The sequence below is a fragment of the Carcharhinus amblyrhynchos genome, chromosome 10, assembly GCF_965287045.1.
Source record: "Carcharhinus amblyrhynchos chromosome 10, sCarAmb.v2.hapA, whole genome shotgun sequence".
NCBI classification, from domain to species: domain Eukaryota; kingdom Metazoa; phylum Chordata; class Chondrichthyes; order Carcharhiniformes; family Carcharhinidae; genus Carcharhinus; species Carcharhinus amblyrhynchos.
Window position 1 is genome coordinate 8,606,953 of NC_137333.1, and position 24,140 is coordinate 8,631,092.

Sequence of the window (24,140 nt, forward strand, 5' to 3'; positions counted from 1 at the left end):
CTTAGAGCGAGAGCGAGAGAGAGAGAGAGAGAGAGGGGCGGGGGATGGTGTGGGGGGGTTTAAGGAGCTTCTTAAAGAAAGAAAGGCAGAGAAGTTTAAGGAGGGAATTCAAGAACTTTGGGACTAGTCCTCCGTAGGCAATACTGGAAATTGGTGATGCACGAGTGGCTGGAATTGAATGGTCACAGAGATCTTGGAGATTACAGAGAAGGGTCAGACAAGAAAATGGGGAAGGGGGTCTTCGGAAGCAGAAGTCCCTTCACCAGAATCCCTTTATTTACAATTCCAACAGCAGTACACATAGTGGTATCAGTCAGCAGTTTACCTTCAGGAGTGCCAGAGGAACTGACGCTCCCAGATAAATACAAGGAAAAGATTCCCGGATTGGAACATCAATTGACTCCTTAATCAGGGAGTTCATATTCCAATAGGCCAACCTCAATGGCCTAATTGAAGTCATTATGGTGGGGGGAGGTTTAAACAAGGAAGAGATGTTTAAAATTTAGGCATTGCTGGAGCTGAATCCTGTGTAGATGATTAATAGAATTCACCAGTCTGATTGTGAATATGACACTGAGATGCTTTGGTGGAGGCTGTTTATTATTTGTCACAGATCTCACTTTGCCACTCTAATGCCAGGTACCCACTGCTGGCTGAATCTTCATAATATGGGTGGCATGATGGCAGAGTGATTAGCACTGCTGTCTCAGAGTGCCAAGGACCCAGGTGACTGTGTGTGTGGAGTTTGCACATTCTCCCCGTGTCTGCGTGGGTTTCTTCCGGGGGCTCCGGTTTCCTCCCACAGTCCAAAGATGCACGGCCACGCTCAATTGTCCTTTAGTGTCAGGCGGATTAGCAGGGTAACTACATGGGGTGACAGGAATATGGTCTGGGTGGGATTGTTGTCAGTGCAGGCTTAATGGGCCAAATGGCCAGTTTCTGCACTGCATGTATGAGAGCTACGCAATTTTGTTCTCCTTTTCCGAAAGCTTTATGTTTATCCAATTCTGTTCTTTTGACTGTCTCTTATTTTAATCACTCCACCGCTAACAGCCATGCCTCCAGTTGCCTCCATTATCAGAAACTATGAAAGTATGAGAGTCTAATTGGCTTTGATGAGTTGGGAAACATTAAATAGTTTGACAGTATTCAGGCAATGGCTAACATTTAAAGAACTAATCCATGGTTTGCAACAAAATGCATTCCTTTGATGCACAGTAACACAGCAAGGAGAGTGTTCCAACCGTGGCTAATGGAAAAAATATCAAAGATTGCATTAGATCAAAGAAACAGGCATATAAAGTTGCCAAAACGAAATGGAAAGCCTCAGGATTGGGAGCATTTTAGAATTCTGCAGGGGAGGATCAAGAAAAAGATCAAGAATTAAAGTTTATTTATTAGTGTCACAAGTAGGCATACATTAACACTGCAATGAAGTGAAAATTGCCCAGTCACCACACTCCGGCGTCTGTTCAGGTACACTGAGGGAGAATTTAGCATGGCCAATGCACCTAACCAGCATATCTTTCATACATTGGGAGGGAACCGGAGCACTCAGAGGAAACCCACGCAGACATGGGGAGAATGTGCAGATTCCGCACAGACAGTGACCCACTGGGACTCAAACAAGGTCCCTGGCACTGTGAGGCAGTAGTATTAACCAATGTGCCACCATGCCAACCCAGAGAAAATGGAAAGAGGGTAAAGTAGTGATAAACATAAAAACAGCTTCCATAGGTATATAAAAGGAAAATGATTAGCAAAAAGGAACGTGGATCAATCACAGGGGCATTAGAGGACTTTGTAATCGGGAATAAGGATATGACAGAGAAACGAAACACTTTGTGCATGACTTCACAAAAGAAAAATACTGAAAAACCTCCTGGAAGTAATTGACAATCAGGGGCTAGTGTATACAAGGAACTACCATAGAACAGTAGAACCAAAGAACCCTACAGTGCAGAAAGAGGCCCTTCAGCCCACCGAGTCTGCACTGACCACAATCCCACCCAGGCCCTACCCCCATATCCCTACATACTATTACCCACTAATCCCTCTAACCTCAGCATCTTAGGACACTAAGGGGCAATTTTAGCATGGCCAATCAACCTAACCTGCACATCTTTGGACTGTGGGAGGAAACCGGAGCCCCTGGAGGAAACCCACGCAGACACGAGGAGAACGTGCGAACTCCACACAGACAGTGATCCAAACCGGGAATCGAACCCAGGTCCCTGGAGCTGTGAAGCAGCAGTGCTAATCACTGTGCTACCATGCCGCTCCTACAAGATATCAATATTGCTGAAAAAAATTGTTCTCGAGAAATTAATGGGAATTATAGTAGATTATTCCCTGGATGTATTCTGACAGTCTCAGGCTAAGGGACAGGACATTTAGGACTGAAATCAGGAGGAATTTCTTCAGAGGCTGGTGAAGCTGTCATTTGTGTTGTGGATGTAAGGTGGATGTAGTGCATTTAGATTTACAGAAGGCATTTGATAAGGTGCCACGTCAAAGGCTTTTGTGGGAAATAACAGCTCATGTTGTAGGAGGTGACATAGTGGCATGGATAGAAGATTGGCTAGCAAGGAGAAAACAGCAGATAGGCATAAAAGGATCTTTTTCTGGTCAGCAGGATGTAACAAATGGTGTATGACATGGATTAGTGCTGGAATCTCAACTCTTTACAATTTATATAAATGACTTGGATGAAGGGACCAAAGGTATGGTGGCTAAATGTGCTAATGGCACAAAGATAGGTAAGAAAATAAATTGTGAAGAGAACAGGAAAGCTACTTTGGGACATATAAGAGGGGTTCAATTGAAATCTTTAAGATCCTGAGGGGTCTTGATAGGATGGGTGTGGAGATGATGAGGAGAAATGTTTTCACCCAAAGGATGGTGAATTTTTGGGAATTCTTTATCTCAGAGGGTTGTGGAGGCCCTATCGGTGACTATGTTCAAGGCTGGAATAGGTAGACTATTGATTTCTGAGGGAAATAAAAGATGGGGGGGATGGACATGGAATTGAGCCAAGGATTAGGCACGATTAGGGTTGCCACTGTGATGAAGTGTATCCCTGGAGGAATACATTTGATCACAGGTATCCACTCAAAAGGTTTATTTCCCTTCAAGTGCCCATCCAATTTCCTTTGGAAAGCATTGATCGCCTCTGCTTCCACTGCCCTCGCAGCCAGTCCCAGGATTTTGTATCCTTCGTAAGGCACCAAGCAGAAGAAATCCGATGAAAGTGGTGCTGGAAACAGACTCATGACCAAGAATCGGCTTTCTCGAAAGGGAACAGTGTGATTGAAGCTTACTTTTATGTACAGAATTAGATTTCAGTCTCCCGTGGATTTTGTAGTTGTTTGAACACAAAATGATTCACAAGATCCGATCTTGATGATGGTCAACAGCGGCCGTCTGTATCTGAACGGAGTGACAACACAACAAGTTCCAAACGGAATTGCATGGTTACATATTGAAGAAAAGCACCAACTAGAAGGGCAAGAGTAAAAGCTTCCTGGAATTGGTAATTATGTTGAAAACTGTGTTAAAAATTGTCTGTCCTGTTGATGCACTTAAATGTCAAATAACAATGACACTCCATATGATTTTTTTCCCTTCTCATTTTAGTTTTTTCAAAGAAGAAGAATGACAGAAGGGACTAAGGAAAGGATGGTACGGTAGCACAGTGGTTAGCACTGCCGCCTCACAGGCCAGGGTTCCAGGTTCAATTCCAGCGTTGCGTGGAGCTTGCAGTCAAAATTTTACCACCACGCCTGCCCCAGAATCAGATCGGGCAAAGCTCGCAGAGCAGAAATCTCCGTCGGCCTCGGGCGGGATTTTACGATCTCGTAAAACCCTGCCTTTTATGTTCTCCCCATGTCTGCGTGGGTTTCCTCCTGGTGCTCTGGTTTCCTCCCACAGTCCAAAGGTGGGCAGGTTAGGTGGATTGGCCATGCTAAATTGCCCCTTAGTGACCAAAGATGTGTAGGTTAGATGGAACAGTGGGGTAAATGTGCTGCTGGCACTATAGGTGAAATTCTGCTCAAATCTGAGGAAACCAATCTTATTAAAATATTGATCCACATTTGGGACGGGTGGTGGAGGGGTGGGGGGGGGGCATGTTATTTACCTGGCCTGACTCAAAACAGCTGGGGTAATATGGAAGTGAAAGAGTGAGTGTTAGGCGTTGTTTTCATGTGAGTTTTATCCATTGCCCTACACCTATCCCACCCTCCTGCGCGGTTAAAACTACTCCCCCTTCAAAAATAAGGTACATTCTGGTAATCGGAACCACAAGTTTTCCTCTCTAGAAGCAGTTCCATAAATGCCTGCACCTTACATGTGAGATGGGGAGACAATTGCTTCATGCAACAAGATGCAATAGCCCGGAATGGATCTGCCTTCTGAAAGGCTGGTGGAGGGCTGATTCAAATAGTAACTTTCAAAAGGGAGTTAAGTACATGCAGTACAGTGTGGCCCTGTTATAACATGATAGTTAGGGTCCGTAAAACGTTATCGCGAAAAAAGCGGGGTCACGCTAAATCGAGGTTCAAGGAAATCAGCATTCAAACTGACCCAATGTTGACCTAACATCCTAAAACGCCCCTATTATTACCCGTTTTGTCCTGTTTTTTGCACGTATACCATCTGGCAAGTGAATTACCTTTTAATTAAAGAATTCCGCAAATAAATCATTGTTGTCACAGTAGAAATTAAAACGCAAATTAATTTTTAGTAAAGCTTTTTAACAAACAAAACAACAGCAGTTTAATTCTTAAAAAAGCGATTGAGGGTTCCTTGCTTGAACATAGCATTTCGCTGGCTGCGAGCGAAATCTAGAATGCTTCTGAGTTCCATTTTGATCTAAGAAAACACAAAATTAACTCACCAAAAACTTTTCAGTTCCCCGGAAAGAGCAAAAAAAGGGTGCAATGATTCATCACGTTATATCCAAATTCGCGCTAAATCGGGGTGCGTAAAATTGGGGTTTCACTGTACTTGGAAAGGGAAGCATTGTAAGGCTATGGGGAAAGAGCAGGGGACTGGGATTAATTGTATAGCTACTTCAGTAAAATGGCAAGAGTTACTATACTTCTATACAGCAGGTTCACCAGCAGCAGAGTGGTCAGTCATGCAAAAACCAAGAGAGTTTGGTGGAACCAGAAGATCCTGTAGACAACTCGTCACAGGGGATCCACCTCAGCAGGACTGGAAAATCTGCAATGATGCCTCTGTGAAAATCTCCCAGTCACCGCACTCCAGTGCTTGTTCGGGTACACTGAGGGAGAATTTAGCACGGCCAATGCACCTAACCAGCACGTCTTTCAGATTGTGGGAGGGCACCGGAGCACCTAATGGAAACCCACGGAGGGAACAAACAGACTCCTCACAGACAGTGACCCAAGCTGGGAATCAAACTCGGGTCCCTGGTGCTCAGGCACAGTGCTTAACAATTGTGCCACCATGCTGCCCATACTCAAGGGCAGAGGAATGAGTAATTTGCTGGAAATAAGTGCATGACTTTTGTGTGTGCTGTGAGGGAATCAGCTGCTCAACAAATTTGTCTCTTTGGTGTATTGATGTATTGATGTTTTTAAAAGAGCACTTGGTATGAGTCACAGAGTTTAAACATCCTTTCTCTCTCTCGACATTGGAACATCTATCGCCCAGGTTTCTGCTGACCTTTCAGTTACAGAGAGCTCTGCGACCATGGGTACCTGACTGAGTATTCCTTTTCAAGAGCATGTCTCCACTAATGCCTAACATCATCCCCTTATGATATGAGGGGATAAAAATATTAATTCCCCAAACATTTTTGCACAAAAGAATGGCATCCAAAAATATATTACACTTGGACATTGACTGACATCTTATTCCCTCAGTTCATAGCTTGAAAATTAAACCAATTATTTAATCTTCTACATGCTGACAAACATATTTAGCTGTCAGAGTTACATCTTCTTTTCTGCCCTGGGACTTGGTAAATGTAATGTGTATAAATTTGCTGGGTGGCTTATTAAAACACAGGTTGTTGCAGATTTGGCTGGATTTTAAACGCCGGGCTCGGAACTGACATCCAGACCCAACCATCAAATGCAAGTGGTCAAATTGGGCAGCCCCCAATTAGAGACAGATACATCCAGGGGCCAGGATCTGCCTAATGGTGCCAGTAGCAATGGCAGGATGGGTGGTACGGTGGCACAGTGGTTGGCACTGCTGCCTCACAACTCCAGGGACCCAGGTTCGATTCCTAGCTTAGATCACTGTCAGTGTGAAGTCTGCATGTTCTCCCTGTGTCTGCGTGGGTTTCCTCCGAGTTCTCCAGTTTCCTCCCACAGTCCAAGAGACATGCTGGTTAGCTGCATTGACCGTGCTAAATTCTCCCTCAGTATACCAGAACAGGTGCTAGAGGTGGCAACTAGGGGTTTTCACAGTAACTTCATTGCAGTTTGAATGTAAGCTTACTTGTGGCTAATAAATAAACTTTATTGCTTTGCTTTACTTTACTTTAGGTGGCAGCCAGGTTTGGGACTTGGCATGGTAGCACAGTGGTTAGCACTGCTACCTCACAGTGCCAGGGACCTGGGTTTGATTCCAGCTTGGGCCACTGTCTGTGTGGAGTTTGCACGTTCTCCCCATGTCTGCATGGATTTCCTCTGGGTGCTCCAGTTCCTTCCCACAGACCAAAGATGTGCAGGCTAGGTGGATAGGCCATGCTAAATTCTCTCTCAGCGTACCTGAGCAGGCGCTGGAGTGTGGCGACTAGAGGGTTTTCACAGTAACTTCATTGCAGTGTTAATGTAAATCTACTTGCGATTAATGAACAAACTTGAACTTCCACTACTTAGGTGATTGGAGCAGGCACTTTCTCACGGTGTTACGTGGCTGTAAAGCGTAATGTTCGAAGATGGGTAAGAGAGGTGATCAGTCTGGTGCTCACTGAACCACTGATTCAATTTAAAAAGTTACACAAAGCAAGTTTTTAACACAAGAGGCTAGTCTGTCAGCTCTGTGTGCTGAAGACCATAGCTATGACTGCAACACTATATTCTGCGCCCACTCCTTTCTTTCTCCCCTGTGTACTCTATAATGTAATTTTTGCTGAGAAATATATAATATATGTAAAAACATGTTTTTTCTGAATTAATTCATTGAATCCCTAGAGTGCAGAGGAGACCATTCAGCCCATTGAGTCTGCCCAGATCTATAACAGAGTATCTTATCCTGGCTCTCTTCCCCGCCCTCTACCAATAAGCCCACACATGTGCCATAGCTAGTTTATCTAACGCACACATCTTCCAAAACTTAGGAGCAATTTAGCATGGTCAGTCCACTTAACCTGATCCATCTAAAAAGATACAAAAGTCTGAGGTCACATACCAACTGACTCAAGAGCAGTTTCTTCCCTGATGACTTTTGACCTCATACTAAGTTGATTTTTCTCTACACCCCAGCTATGATTGAAATACTCCATTCTGCAACCTTTCCTTTCCTTCTCTATGAATGGTATGCTTTGTCTGTGCAGCATGCAAGGAACAATATTATTTATTGTATCCCAATACATGTGACAATAATAAATTAAATCAAAGCAAATCAAGTCAAATGTATACACAAAACGTTTAGGAGTCGCCAGCAAAAATGTTCAAAGTCTTATTCCATTTCAGGTTTAGCAAGCTCACTGAGGAACTTAAGGATCACTAACTGGGAGTGAAGTCCTTCCTCTCTCCCTCAGTCAGCAGCCCCCCTGCTGCCAGTAACATCGGGAGTGGCGGCAGCTGCTTCCAATACACTCAGCTGAGACCCAGCATCAGTGACCGGCCTGTGGCCAATGACGAGTGAGGTGAGTGAGGGCGAGATGTGAGGGTGGAGGGCCATGAGAGGTTTGTGTGGGGAGAGTTGAGAGGAGTTGTGGGGGGCAAGGACAGGGGATAATTTTCAGTGGCTTCCCAATGCCTGGCCCCTCAATTAGACACTTAGGGCCTAATGCAGATCCTCTCCTGGGAGCCCACAAGACAAAGCAGACAGAGTTAAGGTTCTCTGGCTGATATCCCTTTTGCTGCTGATTGAACATTAGCGATGGGAGGATGTGGCCCCACTTTTTATTTATTCATGGGATAGGGGTGTCACTGGCTGGCCAGCATTTATTGCCCATTCCTCGTTGCCTGAGGGCAGTTGAGAGTCAACAACATGAAGGCCAGACTAGATTACAGATTTCCTTCCCTAAAGGACATTAGTGAACCAGATTGGTTTTTCTGACAATCGACAATGGTTTCATGGTTATCAGTCAATTGTTAATTCCAGATTTTTTGTTTATTGAATTCAAATTCCACCATCTATCGTGGCAGGATTCGAACTCAGGTTCCCAGAACACTAGCTGACTTCCTGGATTCATAACCTAGTGATAATACCACTAGGCCAAAGCCTCCCTTCAGTGGACATTAATTAAACAATTAAGGGCCACAACTGGCATGTGTAGGGGATGGCTGCCCATGAACCTTACTGCTCCAGACTTCATCAGACAGAGGTGGGAAGGCAGCGTCACACCCTACACCTCACCCTCCTGCCCCATTAAATGCCCTCTGCCCACCTCCAATCTCATCTTCGAGGGGGACATCAACTGCTGCCCCTTATTTCCCATTCTCCCTACTATTAAACTGAAAATCTGTTAAATGATTACTTTTCACAAGCGCCACCAGTGACACAGAATAATGGAAACCCGACAGTGCAGGAGGAGGCCATTCGGCCCATCACCGACAACAATCCTACCCAGGCCTTACCTCCATAATCCTTCATACCTATCCTGCTAATCCCTCTAACCATTGCATCCTGAGACAATATGGAACAACTTAGCGCGGCCAATCAACCTAACCCACTCATCTTTGGACGAAACCGGAGGAAACCCACACAGGCGTTGGGAGAATGGGCAAACTCCGCACAGTCAGCGATGCAAGCCGGGAATCGAACCCGGGTCCTCGGAGCGGCGAGGCAGCAGTGCTAACCACTGTGCCACCGTGCCACCCACAACATGGCTGACTCTGAAAGAAATGAGACAAAGCGTGGGCAGGAAATTCTATCTGGCCAAACGGAGCTCACTTACGCCCCAGCGCAGATCAGAAATAAAACATCCGGCTTATTTATTGTTGGACTTGTTTTGTTTCGTGTTGCGATTGAAGGCCTTGTCACAGTGATTTAACAAGCAGTCTGTTCACCACAGCAGTGGAACCACCAACACACCATTGGCTTCCAGCATTGGCAATGGACTAATTACTGGCATCCAATTACTTGCTTCTCAGCATGAAATGATAGCAACCTCACTTTCCAGAATTTTCAGCCAGATTCGCCCTTGCAGGGTTCCCACATCACATCCTCTTGTCCCATTAAATGTTCCCGCACCTCCAAACTCACCTTTGTGGAGACATCAGGCTCTGCCATGACTTTCCCATTCTACTTCAAGGCATCTGGAAGTCCTCAGGTAGGCATGGACAAGATGGCCTGAATTACCTCCTCCTGTAATCATAGAATCCCCTACACTGCAGAAGGCAGCCATTTGGCCATCAAGCTTGCATCAACCACAATCCCACCCAGGCCCTATCCCTGTAACCCTATATATTCACCCTGCTAATCCCCCTGACGCTAACAGACAATTTAGCATGGCTAATCCACCTAACCCGCATGTCTTCGGAGTGTGGGAGGAAATCAGAGCAGCCGGAGGAAACCCACGCAGACACGGGGAGAATGCGCAAACTCCTCACAGACAGTGACCCAAGCTGGGAATCGAACCCGGGTCCCTGGCACTGTGAGGCAACAGTGCTAACCACTGTGCCATTCTGTGCTGTAGCTTTTCCATGGTTCAATGGTGAGGGCCAGAAAATCCTGCCCAGGATATGCAACAGTGCAGCACTTCCTCAGTACCACATGTTGCGCGTTGGCCCTGGAGTGGAATTTGAACTCATAACCTTCGAACACAGAGGTGAGAATGCAGCCAACTTAGTCATGGCTGATATTATGTGCGATTACCTTGTCCAAGTGGCCATTGTTTGTGTGCGTGTGCCTGTGTGTGTGCATGTAGACATTCAGAGTCATAGATCGTACACAGTTGATTCTCAATCTGTTATCTCACTTTCTGTCCAGTGGGATTCTGATCAGGACTAAGAAGCCAGGCAGTTTCTTGCCCCTTTCCCCATCTAGCACGCTGAACTGAACTACTAGGACCAAAACCATTTAACTTACCACAGAGCATGACCCAGGTCTGGGATCTTTCCTGCTCTAGTCCTCTGAGTTCCACGACTGAAAATTCAGGAAAGCACCCCGTATGAGACATCTTAACATCTCCTGAAGCAACAGTCCTTCCCAAATGGAAGGACCAGGGTCGAGGGAGGGAATTATTTTCAGAAAACTTTCACACCAGCAGGAGAAAACTTGTATACAGTGCAAGCAACGAGTGAAATTGTATTAATCATTACTGACAGTGGGCACGGAAGGAATCCACATTCATGACAAAAGGGAACGTTGCGTTTTTAAAAAAATTTCCAACCAATTTCGGGGAATACTCATCGTGTGTCCTTTTCTGTCGGAGCATGTGCACCAAATTTGAGCAACCACGCAAAGATTACCCCTCTTGAAGAACCAGTTACCTGTAGGCGGGATCATTCCTGGTGACATGAGTCCAGGGACAGTGTGCGGCACAATGTGGGAGTTCTCGGGCGATGTAACACTCTGCGATCGTTTGGGAGGTCTCCCTGGCCTGGAACTGGGGAGAAAAAGAGCAGCGTTGAAACAAAAAAAACCCATCTCAATTCAGTGCGCATTTCACATCAGTTAGCAACACTTTTGAAGGTGTTGAAAGTGCTGGGAGAAATTGTAAATAAACTTATTTCAAGGACGATTGCTTTCTCGCTAGATGTAATAGACTGCCTTTACTAATTAGATTACATGCTGAATTCATTTCTTTCATAAAGATCAGGCGCTGTTAATGCATTATTCATAGCTCGTATCTCGTTACCTGATTCTCAATATTAATATCTATACATGTTAGAATTGCCTAGTTTGCATATGCTAAAATTCGACATGGAGCTTTCAGCTTGGAAATTATGCTCTAACTTGTAATAATTACTGCAGTTAGCTTGATATTGATTTATGGGATTTTTAAAAGCCAATTGTGTGTAGTAGTTTAAATGAATGCTATTTTAGGATTCTGCGGGAAATTAAAAGGCAATGTCAGCTCGAGGAGATTGGTCCCCACTTTCCAATCTGACAATTAGTGAGGAGGAGGAAGGAAATGAAAGAGGGAGAGGGTGGGGAAGGGGGGAGGGGGCGGGGGTGCCCACTGATCACGCTCAACTTTTCCAACAGTTGCTGCTGCCCCCTGACTAAAACCCTCTGGCCTGCTGACCGTACGGTAATGGACGGGTATAAATGACCGTAAGCCACTGTCGTTATGCTACGTTTTAAAGTGGAAAGCAATTAAGTATATTGCACGTATATAATGCACACACAGGTACACATTTAACATTTGCTGGGACTGTGTTACTTCTGCAGTATTCTAAGAGGTCAGTTCCTATCCGTTCTTACCGGAGGACTTCAACATCTGTGGCGGCACGGTGGCACCGTGATTAGCACCACTGCCTCACAGCGCCAGGGAACATAGGAACATAAGAATTAAGAGCAGGAGGAGGTAAATTCAGCCCTTCGAGCCTATTCCATCATTTAATCAGATCATGGCTGATCTCTCCCTGGGCTCAAATCCACCTCCCTCTTTCCCCATTTCCCTCTTTTCCTTTTTTATTAGAAATCTATCTATCTCCCACGTGAAACCATTTAATGATTCAGTCTCCACTGTGCTATGGGGAAGCAAGTTCCACAAGTTCACCATCCTCTGCGAGAAGTAGTTCCTCCTCATCTCAGTTTTAAATCTACTGCCTCTCAACCTATACCCGTGACCTCTTGTTCTAGATTGCGTCATAAGAGGAAACATTTTGTCTACATTTACTTTATCAATCCCTTTTAAGATTTTATATACCTCCATCCTAGGTCCCCTCTCACCCTTCCAAACTCCAGCCAGTAAAAGCCCAAATTGTTTAATCTCTCCTCATACATCAACCCTTTCATCCTGGAATCAATCTGGTGAACCTCCTCCGAACCGCCTCCAATGCCACCATATCCTTCCTCATATAAGGAGACCAAAATTGGACACAATACTCCAGACGCAGTCTCACGAACATCTAATACAATTACAACAACGCTTCTCTAATTTTGTACTCCAGATGTTTTGCAATAAATGCCAACACCCCATTTGCCTTTTTCATTATGTGCTGCACCTGTATACTGATTTTCTGCGATTCATGAACGTAGACATCCAGATCTCTCTGCCCGGAAGCATTTTGAATCTGCTTTCCATTCAGGTAATAACTTGCTTTTCCACTTTTTCTGCCAAAATGGATAATCACAAACTTATCCACATTGATCTCCACCTGCAAATTTTGGCTCATTCTCCTAGCCTATCTACATCCAACTGCAGTATCTTTAGAACAAAGAACAAAGAAAATTACAGCACAGGAACAGGCCCTTCAGCCCTCCATGCCTACACCGACCATGCTGTCTGACTTAACTAAAACCCCCTACCCTTCTGGGGACCAAATCTCTCTATTCCCATCCTATTCATGAATTTGCCAAGATGCCCCTTAAAAGTCACTACTGTATCAGCTCTCACTACCTCGCCCAGCACCCTACTCTCTGTGTAAAAAATGTGCCTCATACTTCTCCTTTAAACCTTGCCCCTTGCATCTTAAACCTCTGTCTCCTAGTAATTGACTCTTGAAATCCTGGGAAAAAGTTTCTGACTATCCACTCGATCCATGCCCTTCATAATCTTGGAGACTTCTACCAGATTGCCTCTTAACCTTCATCGTTCCGGTGAGAACAATCCAAGTTTCTCCAACCTCTCCTTATAGCTAATGCCTTCATACCAGGCAACAACCTGCTAAATCTTTTCTGTACCCTCTCCAAAACCTCCACATCCTTCTGGTAGTGTGGCGACCAGATTTGAACACTATATTCCAAGTGCAGCCTAATTAAAGTTCCATAAATCTGCAACATGACTTGCCAATTTTTAAACTCAGTGCTCCAGCCGATGAATGCAAGCATGCTGTATGCCTTCTTGACTACCTTCTCCACCTGCATTGCCATTTTCAGTGACCTGTGTACCTATACACCCAGATCCCTTTGCTTATCAATACTCTTAAAGGTTCTGCCATTTACTGTATATTTCCTATCTGTATTTGACATTCCAAAATGCATCACCTCACATTTGTCCAGATTTAATTCCATCTGCCATCACTCCGCCCAAATTTCCAACTGATCTATATCCTGCTGTATTCTCTGATGTTCTCATTGCTATCCGCAAATCCACCAACTTTTGTGTCGTCTGCAAACCTACTGATCAAACCAGTTATATTTTCCTCCAAATCATTTATACATATTACAAACAGCAAAGGCCCCAGCACTGATCCCTGAGGAATGCCACTTGTCATAACCCTCCATTCAGAAACGCACCCTTCCACTGCCAGCCTCTGTCTTCTTTGACTAAGCCACATTGCCAGCTCACCTCTGATCCCATACAACTTCACCTTCTGCACCAGTCTGCCATGAGGAACCTTGTCAAAGGACTTACTGAAGTCCACGTGGACAACATCCGCTGCCCTACTCGCATCAATCATCTTCGTCACTTCCTCGAAAAACTTAATCAAGTTCGTGAGACACAACCTCCCCTTCACAAAACCATGTTGCCTCTCACTAATATGTCCACTTATTTCTAAGTGGGAATAAATCCTGTCTCAAAGAATCCTCTCCAATAATTTCCTTACTACTGATGTAAGGCTCACCGGCCTGTAATTACCTGATATATTTTCTTCACTGCCTGCTTTCCAAATTATTTTAGTGTCATCCACAATTTTTGCTGTATTATATTCTGTCCCTGTTTGTGGATCATTGATATAGATTGTAAACAATTGAGGTCCAAGGACTGACCCCGTGGCAACCCGCTAGTTACATTTCGCCAGCCAAAGAAGGACCCATTAATCCCCCCCCTCTGCTTTCTGTCAGTCAACCAATCCAAAACCCGGGACCCGGGTTCAATTCCAGTTTTGGGTGACTATCTGTGTGGAGCTTACAAGTTCTCCCCGTGTTCGCATGGGTTTCCTCCGGATGTTCCAGTTTCCTCCCACACTCCAAAGATGTGCAGGTTAGGTGAATTGGCCACGCTAAATTGCCCCTTACACATCCCAAGATGTGTAAATTTAGAAGGATTAACAGGTAAATAGCAGTGGAGCTATGGAGATGGAGCCTGGGTAGGATGCTCCGTGCAGACTCGGTGGGCCAAATGGCCTCCTTCTGCACTGTAAGGATTGTGTGACAACTTCAAAGGAATGAAGAGAATCCCGGTGGGTGGGGGGGGACTGGGGGGAGGAGGTGGGGGTGGGGTGGGGTGGTGGGGGGTATAACCAGGCAAGCATTCTGATGCTGTCACTCTCTGCCTGGTGACACCGGGTTACAACCAAATCCGACTCACTCAGTTCAAGGGCAACTGGTAACGAATGCTGGTCCAGCCAGCGATGCCCAAGGAACATTCTCAAAGTCACTGAGACCAAATAAGAATTTTTCAGAAATATTTTGCCATGCCCTGATCCAAATAGTGTCTGATCTGAGGCAGTGGCAGATTAAAACGGAGCACAAATGCAAATTAAAGCCTTAGTAGTCAGACTGGCATAATCAACATCTAATATGCATCAGGAATTATCAAACACTTTCCATTTCACATACATTTGAAGGAAAATAACCGTCATCCTTCAGTGGAAGGCAAATCAGTTAAAAGTTACGACAGGTTTTCCACAATGTTTATATGAATCAAAGCTAGCAAATTTGACCTGAAGAAAATTAAGATCTTTCCTAATGATTTGTCGCAAACAATGTACATTCTCCCTGGCAATTAAATCCATAGCATCCCTACAGGGCAGAAGGAAGCCATTCGGCCCATTGACTCTGCACCAGCTCTCCAAAAGATGAATGCAAGCATGCCGGATGCCTTCCTGACTACCTTCTCCACCTGCATTGCCACTTTCAGTGACCTGTGTACCTATACACCCAGATCCAAAAGAACATCTTACCCACGTCACACCCACCCTTCCACCACCTCCTTCCACCACCGCCTTATTCCCGTAACCCCGCGCATTAGCATGGCTAATTCACCCAACCTGCATCTCTTTGGATATTAAAAGGCAACTTAGCATGGCCAATCCACCTAACCTGCACATCTTTGGACTGTGGGAGGAAACCAGAGCACCTGGAAGAAACCCTCACAGACATAGGGAGAATGTGCAAACTCCACAGAGTCACCCAAGGCTGCAATTGAATTGATGGAAAATTGAAAACCACACCTCTGAGTTGTAATTGTCAGACCTATTCTCTAATATCAGATTGAAAAACTACGAAGAAAAGTCACCCTTTATTCTCCCAGTCAAATATATCTTTTGTTCCTGAAATCTTTTGTTGGCATTCACGATTATTGAACAAATGCGTGGAAATAAATAGCTGTGACTTTGTGACCTTCCACCCTTGAAATAAACAACAAAAATGCCTCAACACAAAGTAAAACTTCCACCTCAGTAAGTATCCTGTCTTGCAGTAATTCTAATAAAGGTCATGAAGACAAGTTTGCACTATGAATATTTTATTGACTCAAATGTGCCACAAACTCAAGTACGGCAATATCACATTACACGTTTCGGAACATGTTCATGATATCGTTTCCATCGTAAGTATAAGTGCCATGGCTTCCAGAGGATGATAAACATTTAATGTGTATCACAAATCACAATACCAATTGAAGACTTCCCCATGCAAGGAAACATGTTTTTTGGTGTGGAGTTAGGGGGCTATGTGTTATTTTCCTGTCATTCATTTCTCGCAGGCATCAAAGTCCGTTCACCAAAACAAAGAAGGCAAGATGCTGGTTGGGCAAAACCGTATACAGATGGGTGGCTCGGTGGCGCAGTGATTCGCACTGCCGCCTCACATCATCAGGAACCCAGATTCGATTCACAGCTCGAGTCACTGTCTATGCAGAGTCTGCATGTTTTCCCCATGTCTGTGTGGATTTCTGCTGGGTACTCCGGTTTCCTCCCACAGTCTGAAAGATGTATTGGTTAGGTGGATTGGCCATGCTAAATTCTCCCTCAGTGTACCAAACAGATGCCGGAGTGTGGTGACCAGGGGATTTTCATAGTAACTTCATTGCAGTGTTAATGTAAGCCTACTTGTGACACTAATAAATAAACTTCACTTTATATGTGATTTATGATGCATTTAGAAGATGCATATTTAAGTTTAATTGTTAGTGTCACATGTAGGCTTACAGTAACACTGCGATAAAGTTTCTGTGAAAATCCTCTATTCGCCACACTCCGATGCCTGTTCGAGTACACTGAGGGAGAACTTAGCATGGCCAATGTACCCAACCAACATGTCTTTCGGACTGTGGGAGGAAACTCACACAGACACAGGGAGAATATGCAAACTCCACACAGACAGTGACCTAAACCAGGAATCGAACTCAGGTCCCTGGCACTGTGAGTGAGCAGTGCTAACTACTGTGCCACTGTGCATGCTGGCAAAGAGGCAGGAGAAGCCCTGCTTACATTTTCCAGTGTGTGAAAAAGACTTGTTAATCCCTACGTGATTACGATTACCTTGTGAAGGAAAAGACTTGCATTCTCAGTACTGATTTCAACATTTTCAGCAAATTTGATGTAAAACATTTTTTATTTTAAATCTCAGGCCAGAAGTATACACGTCAGTCCACGAGTGCATAATGACACACTAAAGCTATTCTGAATTTCACTTTGTTGTTCATACAGTCCTTAAGCCCTTGACAATTGAGGCATGGCCTGTATCAAACCTTCAACAAGTATTTATTATCAGGATTGATATACTCTGTGACGATCACCTTCCTTTATCGATTTCCACCTCCCCCTGGTTGCTGCTTTCTTTTCCCCTGCTGCAATGATAGTCCCTGAGTAGTTTTCAATTTTTTAATATGGAAAAGCTTTTAAAGCCACTACATGTAGCAAACTCACAACAGAGTGGTTTATATGTGGTTTCACTACAAGTCAGAGGAAAGCTCTTCATCACTGACGTGACTTAGCATCAAACAAGCTTCAGGGAAAGATTAAAGAAAAAGTTAATTATCCTAGATGAAAGAAAGAAATTCAGAAAGACAATAAAAGAAAGAGAAAAAGAGAGAGAGAAAAAGAGAGAGAGAAAGAGTCAAAAAAAGAAAGAGAGAGAGAGAAAGAGAAAAAAATGAGAGAAAGAAAGAGAAAGGAAAAAGGAACGAACGTAGGAAGGAAAGAAGGAAAGAAAAAGGGAAGGAAGGAAAGAAAGGAAGAGAAAAAAAGAAAGAGAGAAAAAAATGAAAGAGAGAAAGAAAGAATGAAAGAAAGAAAGAGAGAAATAAAGAGAGAAAGAGAGAAAGAAAGCGAGAAAGAGAGAAAGAAAGAAAGAAAGAACCTGTGTTTCTACAGTATCTCACTTGACCTCAAAGCATTTGACAGGTAATGAACTCTCTGAAATGTGTGGCCTACTCTTGTCCCTGGTTTGTATGTTCATATCCACTGTTGTAGAAGGTGTGTCAGCGAATTTGCGCACAGCAAGCACCCACAGCAACAGGATAGTAAAAAGGTAATTTGTTTTAGTCATACAAAAGCAATGTTCAGCTGTATTAAAAATCTGAAAAAGGAACAGAAAATGCTGGAAATAGTCAGCAGGTTGGGCAGCATCTGTACAGCAGACTTGGCGATGTTGGTTGAGGGATAAATATAGCCTCCGTACACTGGGGGAAATCTCCCCTGCTCCACTTCAGCAATTTATAATAGAATATTTTACAAATATTTGGGAGGGTAGACAATTATCTTCCTTTTCTTGTTTCATTAGCACCCTCTTTTGCTTTGCACCATCATCCCTTTTTTGTTATAATCTGTCCTGCTTTCTACCCTGTACAGACCTTCCCTTTTGTACTTCCCCATTCCTCTCTTTCTCTGCCTCTGGACTGGTTTTAATCCCCTTCCATCTCTAATGGTTTCCATTCCTGACGAATGATTATCAACCTGAATCAAAAGTCTGTGTCTCTCTTCGCAGGTGCTGTCAGCACTCCCACTTTACCTTTCCCATTTTCAGCCATTGTAGTATTTTACTTGTCTTGACATGGAGCTTCAAATATTTAAGGCGAAAGATACTTTATGTGGAGTGGATGAGGCCTTGGGCAGCCATTTAAGGGCCAATTCCCACTCTGGTGGAAGCAGTTCAGAGACAGAGGATTTGCCTACCATGTTGCCCTGGTTGGGTGTGAAGTGGGGCTTTGGAAACCACCCCTTTTTTCATGTAAGACACCTCTACCCAGTGTCCGCACCCCTGTCAGGTACTCCCTCTCCATCAAGATTCTCACCCTTTCTCCTGTCACCCGTCCTTCAGGCCTTACCTACTCTCCCTACCGTGGAAACCTTCCCCTCACCTATCCAGTCCTGGGCTCCAGGGCTTTGAATCTGGTGACTGCTTGCAGTACATGTCCTGGCCACTGCTGGCACTGGCGCTGCTGAGACGAGAGAGCAGCCAGCTAATCAGAATGGTCAGTTCTCCAGCCAATTAACCCCGTCGACTCTTGATACTCCAGGAGGTCCCTGTGCTTAAATAGCAACGCCAGTCATTGCAGCTACACCGGATATTTTACTGTTGTTCGGAACAAGAGAGCTCCTAGTTGTGCTCACAAAAACAGATTTCTTAACCACTTGGCTGTTAACATCTCCTTCACAGATAATATTGGCATCAAAACATTTGTGAGGAACTTTATGAAAGAATTTTTATGAAAAAACTTTATGAAACATGGGCAATTGGCACTAGCTGGGAGGGCAGCATGGTTGGCATGGACCGGTTGGGCTGAAGGACATGTTTCTGTGCTGTATTGCTCCACAACTCAGTAGCTCAATGGGGCAGCACGGTGGCACAGTGGTTAGCACTACTGCCTCACAGTGCCTGGGACCCAGATTCAATTCCAGTGTCGGGTGGACTGTCTGTGTGGAGTTTGCACATTCTCCCCATGTCTGAGCGGGTTTCCTCCGGGTGCTCCGGTTTCCTCCCACAGTCCAAAGATGGGCGGGTTAGGTGGATTGGCCGTGATAAATTGACCCTGGTGTCGGGGGATTAGCAGGGTAAATGTGTGAGGTTACAGGAATAGGGCCCGGATGGGAGGCTGAATGGCCTTCTTCTGTACTGTCGAGATTCTGTGGCTGGTATTTTAGGACCCGGCTTGGGCAAGGCTCATAAAATCCTGCCTGAGGTTAATGGGGAATTCCAGGACCGGTGTGGCGGTAAAATTCCGCCTATGATTCTAATTGCGTTTATGGAGTGTCCTTTACCCTGGACATTCTGAAGAATTTTATAGCCAATGAAGGGATTTTTAAATGCTGTAATGTAGGAAACACTCTTGCACAGCTGGCCCATAAAAAAACAATGTGATGATGACCAGATAATCCATTTTTCTGATAGTGATTGAGCAATAAATATTGGTCAGGAGACTGATGATGGCTTCCTGGTTCTTCCTTACTATGAGATCCCTTACATCTCACTGATACCTCCTCTGAAAGATGGCATCAGTGAGACAGCAGCACTCCCTCAGCTCTGCACTGGAGTCTCAGACTTCCGTGCTCATATCCTGGAGTAGAAACACCATATGGGAAACCTGGCAGGTTAAGTTGCATGGTCTGCAGGTGGGCAAGGGGAAATGGACCCCCTTTTAGGGTCTCCTGGGCCCACTGGTGACAGCACCCTCCCCCCCACACCACAAGATAATTCCTCCCTTGGCTCTTGAATTTGGTCACCCTCCCCCATCACGTCCCTAACTGAGATCCCCCCCCCCAACAACCCCCCACCCGCTCCTTGGACTTAGCTGGTCTTCTCTGCCTCCAGTCCCAGGAGTGGCCACCACTCCCTGTGGCGCTACTGGGACTAGTTGGCAATTCTCTAAGGTGGATCGTACTTCCTAGGAAACAGTGGACACCTCACTTTAAAGCAACTAACTCTGCTCCTAATATTAAAGTTGTTATGGGTTAGCAATCAGGAAAGTGGGTGGGCACCCCCCACCCTTTCATCCAGCCACCTTCTAGCCAGGGGAGTGAGGAGGGTACAGGGACCACAGTGCCCTGTAAAATCCAACCCACAAATGTGTGATCCTTTTGCGCTAAACTCTTACAAGAAGCACTAAATCAAAACCCCTACGTCGCCGGATATTCAGTAGCTTTATCCTGTGAGTGGCTGAAGGAGTCAATGCCTTCAAGGGAAAGTTTGAAGTTTATTTACTAGTGTCACAACTAGGCTTACATTAACACTGCAATGAAGTTTACAGTGAAAATCCCCTAATCGCCACACTCCGGCACCCGGTTGGGTACACTGAGGGAGAATTTAGCATGGCCAATGCACCTAACTGGCACATTTTTTGGGCTGTGGGAGGAAACCGGAGCGCCCGGAGGAAATCCACGCAGACACGGGGAGAAAGTGCAGACTCTGCACAGACAGTGACCCAAGCCAGGATCTGAACCCAGCTCCCTGGCGCTGTGAATCAGCATTGCTAACCACTGTGTCATACATTGGTGAATTTAATTTTAAAGTAAAGCTTATATAGCCACCGGTGTCCAGGATTGCTCAGCAGTCCAGCTGTGAAAGCCCTGAGGTCAGAGTTTATTTTTACAGCTAATTTACGGGTGCTCTGAAATGTCAGCAAACATCAATTCCAGATAATTTATAACTTGCATATTGTCCTGTTGCATAGGTAGTCTGATTGTAGAGGTAATTAAAGATTAAAGGAATTGTATGCAGTGAACATTGACACAATGGCTATTGTTGAAAAGCCCATTATACTTCAAAAAGCAATGGACAAACAACACACTTTGTTCCCTTCAGATGTCTACATCTGACCTCTTTGTAGATCATGTAACACATGGAGAGCTGAGTTTCCATCGTTATTTTCATTAAAAACACACGCATTTCCTTTCTTACAGCACCTGCAGAAGTGATTGACTATTGCAAATGGCTGAAAAGGTGAAGAAGCCAAAACAAACAAGACCCCATTTCTTATTGGGCGACACAAGAAAAATACAGCAATGGATATATCCAGCCTCTCTGTAGCCAGTGCATGTCCTCACAGAAACGCATGTCTGTTGGCGAAACTATTGCTTTAAAGTATTTTTTTCAGATGTGACCCTACTTTAGCCAAACGTGCTTCCCCCACTCAGTCTTGGCAGCAGGATGAATTTTAACCGCACCCTCTCTTGTCCTCCAATGATGGGAGGGGGTCGGTTTGGAGAAGGGATACTTAAATTGGCAAATTTCCGAATCCTAGGGCGGCATGGTGGCACAGTGCCACCACGATAATGACTTTTAAGGGGCCTCTTGACAGCTTCTTCCCTGCTGCCGTCAGACTTTTGCATGGACTTAGCTTGCATTAAGTTGATCTTTCTCTACACCCTAGCTGTGACTGTAACACTACATTCTGCACTCTCTCCTTTTCTTCTCTATGAACGGTATGCTTTGTCTGTAAAGCATGCAAGAAATAATGCTTTTCACTGTATGTTAATACACGTGACAATAATAAATCAAATTTTAAAGAAATCAAAATAGAGGGATATGGTCCCTGGAAGGGTAGGGGGTTTTAGTTCAGAAGGATAGCGTGGCCCATGCAGACTTGGAGGGCCATAGGGCCTGTTCCTGTGCTGTAATTTTCTTTGTTCTTTGGTTAGCACTGCTGCCTCACAGCGCCAGGGATCTGGGTTCACTTCCAGCTTCGGGTCGCTGTCTGTGGGGAGTTTGCACATTCTCCACGTGTCTGCGTGGGTTTCCTCTGGGTGCTCCAGTTTCCTCCCACGCTCCAAAGACGTGCAAGTTAAATGCATTGGCCATGCAAAATTGCCCCTTAGTATCCAAGATGTGTAGGTTAGGGGGATTAGTGGGGTAGTTATGAGGGGTTACGGCAGTGGGGCTTGGGTAGGATGCTCGGTGCAGATAAAATGGGCCAAATGGCATATTTTTGCACTGTAGGGATTCTATGATTCTATCCTCAGTCCAGTGCGAAAGGGCTATGCTCCAGTTTAATTGTGCCATTGCCTGATTAGAGAGATAGGTCTTCCTGCGTTATAATGTAAATGAGGCAACCGTCATGATATCTAGGCGTCTGTTTGAAGATTAGACTAGCTGGCCAATTTTGCTTAAGAATCACTCATCTCAGATGCTAAAAGGAGGCAGGGAGCAGGTGGATCCAGCAGATGAAGGCTCTCTACATCTTTCCACGATTCGAAGAACCGGAGTGATAACCACACCCTCCCACCACCCTCCATCTCATTATCCCCGCCGCAATCCCTCACGCAAACTGCCTACCATGTATCAACTGGCTCCCCCCACTTTCCCCGCTCCCACCGACCTGAAATGTCTCCTGGTTCCTCCTCCCTTCCAACTGTTAGAACGTAGCACATACCAACCCCCACATCACCCATCCCTTATCTTTTCTGGTTGCCAATCCATCTACAGCCTTTGATTGTTGGCGTTCCTGCCAGACAGCCAGTCAGCCTGTCAATCTTGCTGGCTTCTGGGGCAGAAAGAAAGTGAAAACGAGGCCCTGTTGAATCCGTGCTGCCTCCATTTCTTGGTTCTCCTGCTCTTCCCTCCCCTGTAAGTATCAGAGCACCGGAATGTCATTCTGCAGACACATTGGGAAATCTCCAAGATCACATTCATTCTTCATGTGTGACATTGGACGGTGAGTGACGAACTGTGGAGACATCCAAGCATGTCCTCCCACAATGCCCTGCTTCACAGGAATCATCAAATGGGGGTGGGGAATGGAACGGGTGGCTGTTCTTTCTCCACTCTTCAACACAGGGCCATAGAGGCATGTTCCAATATCCCAAACATCACCTTAGTTCAGGTCACTTCACTTTCTCCTGATCAAAATGACTAATAGACATCTACTCACCTACAAAGCTGCTGGGGTCCTAGAATTCTTCCTTAAACCTCTCCGCTTCCCTCCTCCTTCAAGGCACCCACTTTAAACCTCTCCCTGTGGCAACTGTTCCTTTAAGGACAACACTGTAGGGTAAGACTCACCTGGCCTGGGAGACCAATCGGGACTCAAAGTGGAGAATCACCCCAGGGCAAGGTGTTCTCTTTGGCAGAGATATCCCACAAATCACTCACCTGATGAAGGAGCAGAGCTCCAAAAGCTCGCGAATCCAAGTAAGCCAGTTAGACTTTAACCTGGTGTTGTGAGACTTCTTACTGTGCCCATCCCAACACTGACTTCTCCACCTCATGTCTATCCCAGACAAACAGCAGATATGCTGCTGCTTTTGTAGAGCCTTATAAATAAATACCAATAGAGTCTCTGAAGTGTATCCCTTTGTTTTCATATCCCCTTCATGGTCAAATTCTGCTTAATAAACACTTCATAGGAGTGACTATTAAAGGCACCACATCAATGCAAGATGAGGTTGGAGAGCCTTTAGGTTTCTTTTACAAAATATCTAAGTCTTGAACTATTGGTCACTTTCTATAATTTATTTGCCTTGTGGAAAGAAAATGTTGCACTCTGGTCTGACTATGCATCCAATCCCATAAATCCATTCTGCTTTGGCATTACAGGACTTTGACATGCCTCTTAGGGTTAAAAAGGGATGTGTTTACACATTTCAACAAGTGGGTGCACAATTGGACGGACATTTTCTCTAAGTACCAAAATAAGCTACTGCTGCAACCCCGAGGCAAGCAGCACAAGATATTTCTGGTAATGAGAAATCAATTTAGCTGGCGAATCATCTTCCATTTTCCCGTGGCAACAGGCACAGCCAATCAGGATCAACTTGCCAACCAGTGAGCAACCCTTTTCTCCTGTAGTGTAAATTGATGTGACCACTTGAAATTTGGCATTCTTGCATTTGTCCTGATGAGTGTATGATGAAAAATGTTGGCAACGCGTTTCTCTTTTCAACAGTTTCAACAATTTCCCCTTATTTTCTCACTTTGATGCAGAATATTCTCAC

At 44.9% G+C, this 24,140-nt stretch overlaps 1 protein-coding gene across 4 annotated transcripts in view; it reads right to left on the bottom strand.

Moving 5' to 3' along the window:
• LOC145349526 (dachshund homolog 1-like) overlaps window positions 1-24,140 on the bottom strand; it is a 552,542-nt gene that overhangs the window by 327,184 nt on the left and 201,218 nt on the right. For all 4 annotated transcript variants that reach the window (XM_080198096.1, XM_080198097.1, XM_080198098.1 and 1 more), the window contains one exon: window positions 10,644-10,759. In XM_080198096.1, coding sequence (XP_080054222.1) covers window positions 10,644-10,759 — 116 coding nt within the window. The remainder of the gene's footprint in view (window positions 1-10,643; window positions 10,760-24,140) is intronic.